Source organism: Mobula birostris, chromosome 2 (assembly GCF_030028105.1).
Source record: "Mobula birostris isolate sMobBir1 chromosome 2, sMobBir1.hap1, whole genome shotgun sequence".
In the NCBI taxonomy this organism is placed as follows: Eukaryota; Metazoa; Chordata; class Chondrichthyes; order Myliobatiformes; family Myliobatidae; genus Mobula; species Mobula birostris.
In genome coordinates, this window is record NC_092371.1 from 12,452,921 (window position 1) to 12,468,334 (window position 15,414).

General features: G+C 45.5%; 1 protein-coding gene across 6 annotated transcripts in view; it reads right to left on the bottom strand.

Annotated features, from left to right (window-relative positions):
• ubap2l (ubiquitin associated protein 2-like) overlaps positions 1-15,414 on the bottom strand; it is a 135,142-nt gene that overhangs the window by 69,034 nt on the left and 50,694 nt on the right. For 4 of the 6 annotated variants that reach the window (XM_072283220.1, XM_072283187.1, XM_072283196.1 and 1 more), the window contains exons 2-9: positions 14,518-14,647; positions 12,419-12,496; positions 10,925-11,035; positions 9,161-9,329; positions 7,849-7,944; positions 6,718-6,757; positions 4,605-4,714; positions 794-853 (exon numbers count right to left, since the gene is read on the bottom strand). In XM_072283220.1, coding sequence (XP_072139321.1) covers positions 794-853; positions 4,605-4,714; positions 6,718-6,757; positions 7,849-7,944; positions 9,161-9,329; positions 10,925-11,035; positions 12,419-12,496; positions 14,518-14,607 — 754 coding nt within the window. In that variant the 5' untranslated portion in view covers positions 14,608-14,647. The remainder of the gene's footprint in view (positions 1-793; positions 854-4,604; positions 4,715-6,717; positions 6,758-7,848; positions 7,945-9,160; positions 9,330-10,924; positions 11,036-12,418; positions 12,497-14,517; positions 14,648-15,414) is intronic. The other 2 variants (XM_072283230.1, XM_072283213.1) reach the window with 1 other exon arrangement.

The window sequence follows — 15,414 nt, forward strand, 5'->3', positions numbered from 1 at the left end:
CAGCATCATCCTCAAGCCTAGATCAGAGAAGGCAACCCCAAAAATGCAACGTGCCCAGTCCAACTGGTCACAGTGGACACCTCATGCCTCTCCCCTTCCTTCCCCCAGGGAGGGCAACTAGTGGGCAACCAAATCAGCAGCAAAGAGCACCAATTAACTGCTGGTGAATGCCTGTCTTGTATATATTACATTAAAACAGCCGAGGGAAAGGAGAGCAAGCAAACAGGATAGCTGTGACACCTTCATTAGGCTCAAAGGACTTAAGAAACCGCTCTCCACAGCAAGTGAAATGTCCTTGGAACCAAACTGCGATGGCATCACAGCCTTGAGCACACACCGGAGCCAAATGATTCAAGGCAAAAAGTGCAAAATAACCATTGTACTGTAACTTGCAGCATCCATTTCAGTGGAGAACTAAACAGTCATATATCCACAGATAACAGCATTAACATATTGGAGATATCTGGGAAACGTTAAGGGCACCTGGATTAACCCTTGCATCACCTAATGCTTTCGACTACCCTCACCCGAACTAGAATTAAGACAGCCCTCAAGGCTGTGCAACGTCACTAAGAAAACTTCTCAAACACTTCCAAAACTTAGAGTTCAATTTTCTTTTAAAAAGTTTCTTTTCATTTTGTGAAAAAAAAAATTAGAAATAAGGCACGATTGTCTAGAAACAAATTTTCTTTTTTTAAAAAAAAGAGACAAGGTAGGTTAAGGACAAAGCAACTCAAGCGATAGAATGGGACGCATAAAAAGAGCATCCGCAGGGTCAAAGGGTTAAGCATACCAGGCACAGTTTCAAACTTTCTAGGACAATTTGCCCCGGCGCCCCCAGTGAATTGGAGCCCTGAAAAGGAGAAACAAAAAGAACAAAAAGAAAGAGACAATTGATGTAACTCAGGATTAGTTTTAGAAGGAGGCAGAATTTGTATGTGCCCCCACTTTGTTTTCATTTTACCTGTGGATATCCATCAACAACAACGCACACACTGAAGTAACTCAAAAGCATGGGATGCAGCAATGGGCAGAGGTTGCGTTTTCCCACCTTGCTCTCAGCCACGAGCCATCTCTCAAACAAGCTCCCAAGGCTAATTCAGTCAATAGGGATGAATTGACTGCCAGGGTCAGTGCTGGGTTTTTTGCTCTATCCCCAAATGGCCTTCTGGGCCACTTTAGAGAGTGTAGGCACAAACAGGCTACGCAATTGAGTTTTCACTACCCTCACCCGAAGTACAATTAAGCCATTCATCAAGACTGTGTGATTGAAACCGGTGAGCAAGCCTTTAGAAAACTTCTAAAATACTTCCATAAGCTACAAATTGCAAATCACTTTATTAAATGTTTTAAATAAGTAAAACAAATTAAAAATTAAGGCATAACTTTCTAGAAGCAAACTTTTCTCTCCCCAAAAGCCACAGGAATTCTGCCATGGACAGTCCCAAGTCCAGCTGCAAAAGGAGGAGGGTTGGGCATCTCATAAAAACCCAGCGCTACAGAAGTGCCAACAGAAGCTCTGGAGACCTCATCTCTGGGAGAGAAAGGAACTTTGGAAATGGGCTATACCTGCAAACAACTTAAAAGACTGGCAATTTGAAAGCTCCAAGAATTCATCCATGGGAGAGGAAGGATCTTCGCCTAGAAGTCATAGATGGGCTATACCTGTGGACGATTTGAAGATAGACTCAGGACAGAGGACTCCGGCGAGCTGCTGTTGGCAGCCTTTATCCCAGTAGGGGTGATGGGTTTAAGTAAGTAAAGAGACAGGTATTCCCTGTCTGTCATTCTAAGACAACCAAGTGCTTCACCATTGCTGACACTTTATTTTTACCTAAGATTTATGCAAACAGATTTAAATTACCAAGTGCCGTGGGGGAGGAATGGAGAAGAGTGAGAAGAGTTCAAACTTGGGCTCTGTCCACTGATATTTCTGGTCCCCATGATGGGTAAGGGAGGAAAAGACCAGGAAGGACAATTAAAAAAAAATGACCCAATATCTCACTGTTGTTGAGATCTGCAGTGTTAATTACATCACAAGAACTTCTGGCTAGTCCCAAGTCAGTTCTGCCACTGGTTTTGCCATCTATCTACCATAATACAGAATAGATGGGAAAAACTAAAAACGGTGAAAACTCCTTGCTAAACAAGGGCTGAGACATATTTCAACAGACCAATTTCAATTAATGGTTATGAATCAGAGATTCGATGTTTGCGAATACGGTCCAGGGACTGGAGGTTGGAGGCCTGATGTCTACAAGTCTGGGACCAAAGAATAGAGGCATGGAGGAAACTAGTTCTGGGATGTCTGTCTATGTGTCTGAGTGGGTGGGATGGTGTGAAAGTGTTTTTTTGCTGTTGCTTGTGTTGTTCTGCTGCACATTGTGGGCACGCTACGTTGGCACCAGAATGTGTGGTGACACTCCAGGGCTGCCCCCGGCACATCCTTGTTGTAAATGCAAAGGATACATTTCACAGTACATGCAATTAATAGATCTGAACGAGAGCACAGACCTGTCTTTGGGTGCCAGAGGTCAGGACCCACCTACTGCAGCATTTAATGACGTTCAGCCAATTGGAAATCAGTCCATCCCCAGGTGGAATGCAATGATTAGAAAGAAACATGGTGTTTGCAGCTTCTCACTCACTTACTAAACTGTGGTGCACAGGCTTAAATAATCTGAAAATATCCCACTTCAATGTACAATTTATTTATACTAGACAGATTTAACTTGAAAACAAAGGCAATGAACTTCTTAGTTTAACTCAATTTGTGGTGTGTCACAGCCCGCAATTCCCCTACCCCCTTTTTTTTTTTTTACCTCCCTTCCCGATGGAGAGAACGTATAGATTTGCTGGCTTCTGGTAGTTACCCAGCATGCTCGGCCACAGCAGGCATCAATGCCCTGCCCTCCCTCGACAGCAGTCCAACGGGGGCAGTGAAGGAAAGGAGAGGGGGAGCCGCTGCAGTCTGCAACGTACAGCAACGTACTGACTTCTGATGGCCTTTGAAGCTTGCAGATATATTCTGGTACATCAAGAAGCGCCACGGTAGCATAGTGGTTAGCATGACGCTACAACAGCTCAGGGCATTCCTGAGTTCAGAGTTCAATTCTAGTGTTTGTATGTTCTTCCCATGAATGCATGGGCTTCCAACGGGTGCTCCAGTTATCTTCCACATTCCAAAGACGTACCAGTTATTAGGCTATTGGTCATTGCCCTGTGATTAGGCTGGGGCTGCTGGGCGGTGGGGCATGTTGGAATGGAAGGGTCTGTTCTGCGCTGTAATTCCAATAAGGAGATTGTGGGATTTAGTGATTGGCTGAAGAGGCAGATGGGACGACAGGACACAGCCCTGTTCAATGGGTAGAACAGCGGGGTGACTGGCAGGAGTTGGGACCTGTAAGGAGTGTACAGGTCCTGGGACTGAGCTGCTCCTTTCACTATCAGACTTCGAACCAATGCATGGATCAGAGGTCTGATCTCACAGCACTGGAAAGGGGGCAGTGAGAAACAAACTATTTGGCAAGAGTACAAAGGGGCAAATTTGGGAGGGGTTCTATGGGGATAATCATTGATGGGACATGGGCATTGCTGTCAGAATTTACCATCCATCTCCTACCAGCCCCGGCTGAGGTCATTAAGAGTCAACCACACTATAATTGCAGGCTAAACAGAAAAGAATTGCAGACTTTCACCTCTGGTAGACATTGGTTTCATTCCGGGAATGAAAAGGTTAACATATGAGCAGCTTTGGGCCTGCACTCACTGGAGTTTACAAGTATGAGAGGGGATCTCTATTGAATATTAAAAGGCCTACATAGGGTAGATGTGAGGGGATATTTCCTACAGGTAGGACGAGAGGACACAGCCTCAGAATAGAAAGACATCCTTTAAAACAGAGATGAACAGGAATTTTAGTTTGAGGATGATCAACCTGTTCAATTCACTGCCACAGAAGACTGTGGAGACCAGGTCATTGAATATATATAAAGCAGAGGTTGATAAGATTCTTGATTAGTAGAGGTGCCAAAGATTACAGGAAGAAGGTAGGAGAGTGGGGTTGAGAGGAATAATAAATCAGCCATGATGGAATGGTGGAGCACACTCAATGGGCTGAATGGCCTAATTCTGTTCCTATGTCTTATATCTTAACTGGGTTCTGACAGCAGCCCAATAGGGCAGAAGATGAAATTGCAGCTGTAGATGAATGGCCAAGAGCTCTGGATGTACGACTACCAGAACTTCAAACGAGATGGCTGAAGGAGACCAAGCAAGTGGTCTCTTGGTAACATTTAATAATCAATGGCCCAGAACACTGGATGTACGACTACCAGAACTTCAAACGAGATAGCTGAAGGAGACCAAGCAGGTGGCCTCTTGGTAACATTTAGTGAACATACGAGAGTAGGTTCTCTTCCTTCCAGGATTTTCATGGAAGAATGGGGCCATTACATAATAATACACCCCAGAGCTGCAAAGAGTTTTAAATGCAGCCAGGGACAATGGAGAGCTGATAAGGGGTTAACTAAAACTGGGAATTGTCACTCTGAGAAATCCTAGCCCATCCTCCCTCCACAAATACCCAAGCGAGGGCTGCTTACTTGTTCCGTCATCCGGCTCGAAGCTGCCGGAGTTGTTCCACGTTGGATTAGCATTGCCGTAGTACTCATCCGTGTTGGCGGGGTCAGTGTAATCAGCGGGATTGAACGTCCTGAAATGAAGATGCAAAACACCTGATACGCTGCCACCCAGAGCCACAAGTAGCCCCGGACAAATGTAAAACCTCATAACACTCTTGTCTCAGATATCCCACCCACAAACTGCTTGTCGCACTCCTATCAGGGAGGAGGCCACGTGGCATCCATGCCAGGACCGCTACACGCAGCAAGGCTAATCAATACATCCACCCACTAACCCACTCCTCCACACCCCCCAAACACCACTGCTTTATCATTTCCTGTCAGACACTCCTATGCCTAGCATCAGTTTATGGACATACAATCAACGTACAAGAGCCCTATCTTGTGTATTTATACAGTATGCTTTGTTTTTTAAATTACTGTGTTCTTTATCTTTTTCTGTGCTGCATCAGATCCGGAATAATGAGTATTTTATTCTCTTTTACACTTGTGCACTGAAAATTACATTAAACAGTCCTGACAGTCTTGAATCCTGAGACTGTGAGGTGGGGGTTGGAACGACACTGCAATGTAGAATTTCAGGTACGGCTGTTACAGAGTTGGAAGGTAGTGGTTCAATCTCGGATTAGAAACTGATCCTCCGGTGCAGTAGTAAATGCCACACAGCCCTGCACACCGGGTAGATATTAAATAGAGATTCCCAGCACACGGATGTAGGGGACCCGACTGCCTTGGTTTCCCTTGGAGAGCCGAAGCTGCACTGTGAGAAGAACTAAACGCTAAACAGATACTGCCAGCGAAGTGTAGAGCAGCACAGAGCTGGCATGTTACACAGAGCAACAGAATCAGCCCTTCGTACTGCAATCTCTGTACTGATCCATATCCCTTCATTCTCTGCCTGTCCATTTGCCACCATCTTGTCTGCTTCTACATTCTCCAGGCACCCACCCTGTATCCGTACGTTCCCCCATTATAGAGGCTCCTTACCTTATCCATTCACTCCTCAACCTGATACATACCATGGAAAAGAAACCGCTGGCTTATCCAGCTTCTCCTTATAACTCAAACCCTTCAGTCGTGATAATATGCTTGAAAAATCTTTTTTGCTCCCTCGCCAGTCTAATGACATCCATCCCTATAGCAAGGTGACCAGTCTGTAAGCAGTCCTCCAAATATAACCCTATCAATGTCTTGTGCAGCTGTATCATATTGTCACTCCTACACTCAATATCCTAATGTACAAAAGTAAGAGTGTCAAACGCCTCCAACACCATGTTCACCTGTATGGCACTTTCAAGTAACTACACAGTATGTCCCTAGGTACCTCAGCATCCCAGCACAGAAACAGCCCCTAAAATCCTTGCCAAAGTGATACTCTGCATAGTCCCATGGACCCATACCTGGACCACACTCCTCCCATCCACGTACCTATCCAAACCCCTCTTAATGTTGCAATTGAATTCTCATCCTCCAGCAGCTCACACAACACTCTGAGAGAAGTGGTTTCTCCTCAGGTTTCCCTTAAATATTTCACCTTTCGCCCAAGTTCAGTGGAAAAAGCCTGCTTGCGCTTACCCTATCTATACCTCTTATACTTTTGTATATCTCTATCAAATCTCCCCTCAGTCTTCTACGTTCTAAGAAATAAAGTCCTAACCTATTCAACTTTTCCCTATACCACAGGTCCTCAAGTCCTGGCAACATCCTTGTATATTTTCTGTGTACTATGTCAATCCAGTAGGTAGGTGACACACCCCAGGGCACGATCATTTGCTGTGCAACTCCTCCCCAGGTCTGTCTTAACAAAATGCAACACCAGTTGAACTCCAGCTGCCATTTGGCAGCTGATAGATCAACGTCCCACTGTCATCTAAAATAAACTTCATCACTGTCCACTATGTCACCACTTGCTCTGTATATTACTCCAGACATGAGGCATACTTGAAAGAAATTTTCCTCGTAAAATTTGAAGCCAGAACCAGAAAAAAGTAGTGTTTATCACAAAAATCAACCTTAAATTTGACATCTCAAAGCAACACTTATGAAACAGTTCATTTGGTGGAAAGCAACTTACCCCATTCCTTGGGCAGAAAACCTTCCTCTTCGGCCCAAACCTGACGAACAGAACAGAATTGCAATGGGGTAATTTTCCAGTCACAGATGCTGCTAAGCACAAGGCTTGACGCCAGTGAGAAAACACCTTCACCATGCAGAGCTTGCATGGCCTACAAAGTCTCCTGGTACACTGGCTGGTGAGGGTGGCCCATTTTGCCTCGCTGCAGAGTGCCAGGTCATTGGGCTGCACCCTCCGCCTCTCCCCACTAGGTAGCCACCAGTTTTAAGAGCACTCAGAGGCTGCAAGGGGATCCTTGGCAAGGCCAGCATTCATTAGGCATCTCCGACTGTCCCATCGAGGAAGTGGAGGCAAGACTTCCTCTTGATCTGCAGCCAACCATGTGGTGAACAGTGATGTCAAACTGGGCAAATCCAACAGAATTTACTCTTCACCTCATTAGGAAGGATGTGAAAGCTTTGAGAGGGCACAGAGAATTACCAGGATGCTGCCTGGTTTGGAAAGCATGTCTGATGAGGAAAGGTTGAGCAAACTAGAGCTCTTCTCCTTGGAGCGAAGGAGGATGAGAGGTAACTTGATAGAGGTATATAAAATAAGTAAATATACAATACTGAGAACATGAGTTGTAGAGGCATTGAAAGGTTGCAGAGTTACTTCATCTTGAACTTGAAAGGTATGTTGTGGGTAGCCTCTTGCGACGGAGGGGGTATCAGTTAAGGGGGCTGACTCATCTGTAAAGGTGTCCACCTTGAGTGTTACTGTAGTGGGCAGTGTGCGACTCGGAGAGAAACCCATAAGACACAGGAGCAAAATTAGGCTATTTGGCTTATTGAGTGTGTTCCAAAGAAAGCGGAGGTGCCCCTGGTGCCAGTACCCTTGTTTTTCATGATGGTAGAAGTTTCTCTAAGGATGGCCTGTCAAGTGTAGCTATATGGGCATGTGGGCACAGTGTCTGATGGATGGTGTGGAGTCAATAGGCTGGAGATCTGTGCTATACGACTCTACGCCTCGTATGATTAGCGAAATTAAACCTCACACAAGCCAGGCTGGGAACTAGAGGAGATGGCACACTCACTGCTGCACTGGTGGGAGAGTCCGGAATCACCATCATTGCCTCCCAAAGATGCTTACCTCTGCCTCTGCCCCGTCCTCGCCTTCCTCTCTCCGAGGTTCTGCCAAAGGTCCCACTGCTCTTTGCTCCGTCCAGCCCATTCTCCTGGCCCCGAACTGCACAGGGGAGAAATCCAATTGAGGAGTTACGTGTGGAAGGGGCACCTGATAATGCTCAATGCTCTCCACTGGCATTTACAAATGTTTGGTCAACTCGAATATCCTCACGAGCAGAAGGACAATGGTGAGGAGATCCCAAGGACTCAATCTAGTGTTAAACTCACATCTTACTGAAGTAGATGAAGTCACTGAGAGATTCACAGGTCACTAATGCACATGAGCTGAAGAGACCAAAGCTCCTGAAGAGAAGTTCAAATCCCATCAATGTGGGTGGATATTCAAATTATGTGAATCAGTGGTACATAGAGTTTAGACTAAAGTCAGGTCAAAAGCTCCACTGGGCTCACTAGTGATCAGCAGGGAAAGAAATATGCTATTTATATCCATTTGACCAGCAAATGGTTTCAGAAAATGGACCAGCAAATGGTTACGGTATCAAACTCACCAGTGTCTCAATCTCTCTGTCTCCATATCTGGAAACAAACTATCCATTGACATTTTTTATAAACCAACCGATTCCCACAGTTATTTTGACTTTAACCCTTCACAGTTAGTAAGTTCATTGCTCATTGTAAATTGTCAGGGTTAAATTGGGGCTGTCAGTGGGTTGCTGGACAGTGCAGTTTGAAGTACTGGGAGGGCTTATTCCGCACTCTCTCTCTAAATAAATAATCACTTCTATCCCACTGCCCACCTCCGACTTAACAGGAAACAAAAGCACATGTAACGTTCATTAGCTGGTTCATTGCAGCTCTTCCCCAAAGTGTCCAACAAATATTCCTCGCTCAAACAGAAGGTTTAATAAACACCGCCTGAAATGGTCCAAAAACCATCTAGTTCACGGCAGCTAGAGTGACACCCATGGAAGAAGTGCCATCATCCATATTGTGCAGATCCCAAGTCCAGTTCACTTGGCAGTTAGAGATTTGCACATTGAATGAGATTCAAAATCACTCCCCACATTGTTATGTCCACAGACTGGGGGTGGAGGGGGGTGGTTCTGCTAGCCTTTAATAAATCTTACTCAGAATTCTGGAGCGACATCCTTTGCTGGAGAATGCTGAGAGAACAGAACTCCTCATTGATGCACAAAAACTGAGGTCAGGTGTGTACCAGGAATAAAGAGAAGGGGTTAGTTTTTGGGAGGGATAGAAGAATAATTCAGAATGATTCCATGGTGTCACAGTTAGTCAGCCCCTGACACATCACTTACACTCTCTGCCTCGGCTTGCACCCCGTCCTCTCCGGCTTCCACCAACACGCCTTCGGCTGAACTCTCGGTCTCGGTCACGAACTTCTTTGCCTTCTTCGTTTCCTTCCGCCTGACCGGCTTCTTTCTGTCCTGCTAAGCTCTTTTTCTTCCCCACCATCTCCCAAGAATCCTGTGCGGGAAGTGGGGGTTGGAGAGAAAGCCAATAGGCTGAGCAAAGGGCCTATTTGCAGAGGAGCCACATTTTACACTTGCTGCCTCATTCTCTCAAAACACACACAAACAGAGCTGGCCACCCCTTCTCCCTGATCAACTGACCGACACAGGACCTAATATAGCATTCACAAAGGCAAAGAAGTGAAGATAACGGACAACACACTAAATGCTGGAGGAAGGGTCTCCGCCCAAAATGTTACCCATTATTCATCACTACAGATGCTGCCTGACCAGCTGAGATCCTCCAGCATTTTAACTGTTGCGATGGATTTCCTGCATCTCTAGAATCCGTTGTGTTTGAGATACTGGACAGCCAGCCATTACAGTAGCGTAGAAGAGGGCATAATGCCAGTGATCTGGGTTCAATTCCCGCTGCTGTCTGTAAGGAGTTCGTATGTTCTCCCTGTGATTGTGTGGGTTTCCTCTGGGTGCTCTAGTTTCTTTCCATAGTCTACAGGTTAGTAGGTTAGTTGATCACATGGGTGTAACTGGGTACCACGGGCTCAGTGGGCCTGTTACCGTGCCGTATCTCTAAATGAATGAACTAATAAAAATTCTGGCCTAGTTATTAAAGGTGCACCAGATAATGTCTCCACCCCCTTTGCTTGAGCAACCTGGGTTTGATTCTGACCCACTGCTCTGTGTAGTGCTGTGTTGCACAATCTCTGTGACTATATGACCCCGGTCACTCCATTGTACCACCCCCACGCTGGCACCTGGAACAGGAGTGGTTGTGGGCAAGCGAGACAGAACAGGCTACAGTGTCATCAGCAGACGAGTGCCACTGCTCCAAAGGGCTGAATGGCCTCTCTACATGTTGAAATGCAGAATGGTATTGTAGCAGTGAGCGCAACACTACTGCAGTGCGAGTGACCTGGGTTCAATTCAGACGCTATCTGTAAGGAGTTTGTTATGTTTCTCTTGTGACCACACAGCAACACTTGAATGTGTAGGCTGTTGGTGCAAACGACTCATTTCACGACGTTTCGATGTACGTGTGACAAATGAAGCTAACCTTTCGTTTCTGACCTGGAGCTGAGTCAGTACAGAACAGTATAGACCCTTCAGTCCACAATGTTGTGCTGCCCTTTTAACTCTAAGATCAATCTAACCCTTCCCTCCCACACAGCCCTCCATTTTCCTACCATCCATCCAAGTTTCTTAAATGCACCTAACGTAACTGGCTCTAACAACCACCCCTGGCAGGGGATTCCATCCACTCACCACTCACTGTGTAAATGAAGGTTACCACGAACATCTGCCCCCCCCCCCATACGTTCCTCCAATCTCCTTAAACTTATGGCTCCTGCCCCTCCTATTAGCCATTTCTACCCTGGGAAAAAAGTCACTGGCTGTCCACTTGATTTATGCCTCTTATCATCCTGTATACCTCTATCCAGGAAGTTAGCCTTCCATCTATCAGACAGTATACTTGGGCAGGGCGGGGCAGAAAGGCGCGCGCGCACGCGCTCACACACACACACACACACACACACACACAAACACACTCTGTCAGCCACACTATTTCCAGTTCCTACATAAAAACACTACCGTGTCTGGGTTTCCTTCCAGGAGTACATTGATGGCCCTGTTGAGGTCACCGTTGCAATCGTGCAGAGCAATCATGCACTCATCCTGGTTTTTGCCTGTGATGTCAATCAGCTGTGGAACAGAATGGGCAATCCAGTCAGTTGAAGTACACTTTTATCTGACCCGCAGGCGGGAGCCAGAAGCCCAGATGAGCAGATGGAATAAGGCAGGGCAAACACAGCTGAGGCAGTGGATGGCACTCGCAGAAGCCCCAAGGAAACCTCTACACTTTACCAGAACAGCCCACCGATACAAAAATCATTTTGCACCCTTGCCCTGGAAGATAATCTCCGCTTTACCCCCACTCCCATCACAAAAAGCAAGCTGATTACTCCAGTCTTCATTTAAAATGGCACCCAATCGATTTCTGCCCAAAAACAGAATTGGAGAGTCGGGTTCTCAAACGACAAAACTCGTGCAAATCACAGGCTCTCAAAGAGCACTCAAGGCCATTTGACTCATTTACCCTGTGCCAGCCCTTTGAACTAACTGCTTCTGCTCCTCCCTGACACCTTTCCAAGCCAAGTCCAATTTTTTTTCTTTTGCCAGTTATTGTCTGTTTCAGCAAAAGGAATTCAGATCATAAGTCAGTGTGGAATAAAAGAACACCTACACACTTGTCCCTTCACCCCTACCAGCCCTAAATTGACACCAGATTTTTTTTTTAAATAAGATAAACTTCTGCCTATATCTTTCTAGTTACCAGTTCCCTAGCCCCTGGAAACAGATTTTAATGTGCTCAGCCTAAAGAGCTTAATTCCACCTTCCTTAGGTTTGCTGAGCTAAGCAGCTCCAGTCTGAGCTTCCTGCCCACAGCTTACTCCCCCGCAACCGATTAAAATTAAATACAGGGGTTCCAGTTAATTGGGTCAGCTGCTTATTTGGGACAACTCTTAAAGAACAAAAACTAATCAAAAGCTGGGATTCCCTTTGTTTATTTGGGACACTATGCTGCTTAACTGGGACATTAGACCATTGTCAAACAGTTTTTAACTAGCATCAATCATGCGGCCTTTAGACACTCCACTGTGTTTAGAGCAAGTTTTTATACAGTGCCAGTTGCATGCGTCTGTTCAAAAAGCAGTGAGTTTAAATTATTCTGTATTTCATTTAAATACATAATCTGTTACCCTGTTAAATAGTAGGTTTAAAAAAAAAACCTTTTTCACTATTTCTAAGAAACTGGCTAATCGGAGCAGCTACTTAATTGGGCCATAATGTACTGGTCCTGATGTGTCCCAATTAACCACTGTACTTGATGTTCAACTGCCAATAAATATCAACGATTTGAAATGTTACGCAGCTTCTGTTTCGCATGAGGGAATGTCCAAGCCTGCCGAAGCAAATGAGTTAGATTGCTGCCACAATGAATCGGTGGCTGAGCCCAAAGGTGACCCACCCACACATCAAATGGAACTGTCTCCAGAGTCCAGGCATCTTCCTTCTAATACTGACCTGCTTTACTTTCTCTTCAAAGTCAGCATCATTGTGGTCTGAAATCATTTGTGCAATTCGTATCTGCTCTGCTGTGGCCTTGAAGGGTGGGGTCAAAAAAAAAACACAAAGGGAAAACGTGATAGACAAGAGGCAGCCGTAATGGTTTAATCTTAGAAAGAATGATCTTGGTTTGGGTTTCAGACAAACACCAGCAATACCCTTACCATGGGCACACAGACTCCTCTGCGCTACATCAGTTGATAGTTTCCCCTATCATCTTACCTATAGGATACAACTTGCCTAACTCCCTAACATCTGCATTGTAAAGCTTCCACTCACTCAACGCCATCCCAGAAAAACCTAGTGCTACAGAAATAACAGAAGCTCTAGAGACCTGGGAGAGAAAAGATCTTCGAAGATGGGCTACACCTGGGGACAATTTGAAAGACTGGACCACGACAGAAGATTTTGTTGAGCTGCTATCAGCAGCCTACACACCTATAGAGGTGATGGGCTTGAGAGACAGAGACAGAGACAGACACAGACGTTATTGTTTGAAGAGTGGGTTTGGTGATCCTGTTCAATACTCTTAGCCAGATGAAGTGGCAATGGCAGCCGGTGGAAACTTGCTGTGCGCACAGTGGCTGCCAGATTTCCTACTTCATTCCAGCAAAAGTGATGGTTGCAGGTTCAATTTCAACATTTAAGAGAAGTTTAGATAGGTACGTGGATGGGAGGGGTAGGGAGGGCTATGGGCCAGGTGCAGGTTGATGGGACGAAGCAGAACAATAATTTGGTATAGATGGGCCGAGGGGGCTGTTTCTGTGCTGTAGTGCTCTATGATTCTATCACAGCCACACTGTGCCTTGGATGTTTCTCATTGGCTGTTGGGAGCTTTGGGCCACTCAGCCCCAGTGCAATGAAAGGAAAAGTTTCTGGACGATTTGATAGAGGTATACAACATAACGAGTATAGATAGGGCAAATGTAAGCAGGCTTTTTCCACTAGGGTTGGGCCAGAATAAAACTAGAGGTCATAGGTTAAAGATGAAAAGTGAAATATTTAAGGGGAACCTGAGGAGGAACTTCACTCAGAGCGGAACGAGCTGCCAGCGGACGTGAGGGATACGGATTTGATTGCAGCATTTCAGAGAAATTTGGATGGGTACAGGGACTGGGGGGTGGGGGAGTGGTATGGAGAGTTATGGTCCAGGTGCAGGCAAATGGGACTAGGCAAAATAACAGTTTAGCATGGACTAACTAGGCCAAAGGCCCCTTTCTGTGCTGCAGTGTAGGAATAATAGAAAAATGGAGGACTATGTGGGAGTGATGTGTTAGAGTAGAGTAAAAGATTTGGACGAAGGTGATAAAATGTTCTATGTTCTAAACACAAGAGACTGCAGATGCTGGAAATCCAGAGCAACACACATAAAATGCTTGAGGACCTTGGCAGGTCCGGCAGCAACTATGAAAATGAATAATAGTTGACTTTTTGGGCCAAGGCCCTTTAATCATTCCAGCAACCCAGTCAATTCAGTCAACTGCTTAGGAAGAAACGCTTCACTCCGTTCCTCTTCCACATTAGGCACCAGTGAGTTCCAGACAGCCTGTGGCACCTCCAGCAAGTGAGCCAGAGCCAGTCAGCACTGTGTTTTCAGCTGATTTATTTTTAAACAGGCTAACTCCATCAAGTGACACCCAGTTGAAGTGGGTGTGGAGTAGGGCGGGGTAGGTACAAACAGAATCGCTGGAGGAAGTGATGCTTTACATGCCTGTCCCTACCAACTCCAGCTGGAACTTGATGGCACATCATCCCCGATCTCCTCCGCCAGCCAACAGACTGCGCGCAAGTTAACCTATAGCCTGAAGGTCCTAGCAAGGAGCTGCAGCACAACTTTATGCACCAAAATTAAATCTAGTCAGTTCAAAGAACATACTCAAGTATTCTCTCCATTCCGCAAACCCACCCGTTTTTCCAGGAAATGACTGCAGTGGACTGTTGGATGGAAGCAAGGAGGTGTTATTTTGAAGGAATGGGAGTGGGTTATGTGCGGCAGCGAGGAGGCACTAGTTTAAAAGGAATGGGAGTGGGTTATCTGCCCACTGGAGGAAGGTTACCTGTGGCCGCTGTTTCTGCTGTGTCTGATTCTGTGTCTGTGTCTGATCCCAGTTGCCTCGAGCTCGACTGGTGCCCACCGATGTCATCATTTACAGTATATACAAATAACAGTATTTACAAGGTAGAAACCTGCAGGGAAAGAGGAAAAAAAGACAGGTGAATAGAAATCTCCTTTGTGAAGTAAGACAGCACAGAAACAGGCCCTTCGGCCCTATTCATACATTCCGAACAAATTTCCCCCCTTTGGTCCATATTCCTCTAAATCTTTATCCATGGACAATAGGTTTTAAATACTGTAACTACATCTGTTTGCTCTGGGAGCTGATTCCAAATGCCTATCATCCTGCATGCAGGGAACGTTAATCCTCAGGTACTCTCAACTTAAACCCATGTCCTCCAGTTTTAGACTCCGCTGAATGTAGAAGGGGTCCAAGTCTGCATTTGAATGTGGATGCCAAGTCAAAAGGGATTTGTCCCTGAGTAGTCTTACCCCAAGATCTGCTGCCTACATCTTCAAAGTTCAAAGGAAATGCTCCAAAATATGTATGTCACCATATATGACCCTGAGATTCATTTCCTTGCAAGCATTCACAGAGAACTAAGAGGTACAATCAAATCTATTTTAAAACAACACTACACAAAGACTGACAATCAATGTGCAGAAGAAGACAAACTGTGCAAGCAACTAAATAAATAAATAATACTGAGAACATGTGTTGCAGAGTCTGTGAAAGTTGAGTCCATAGTTTGTGAAAAGTTCAGAGCTGTGGTGAGTGAAGTTTCCCATAGTGGTCAGGAGTCTGATGGTTGAGAGGTAATAACTGTTCCTGAGCAACACACACAAAATGCTGGAGGAACTCAGCAGCCCAGGAAGCATCAATGGAAAAGACTGAACA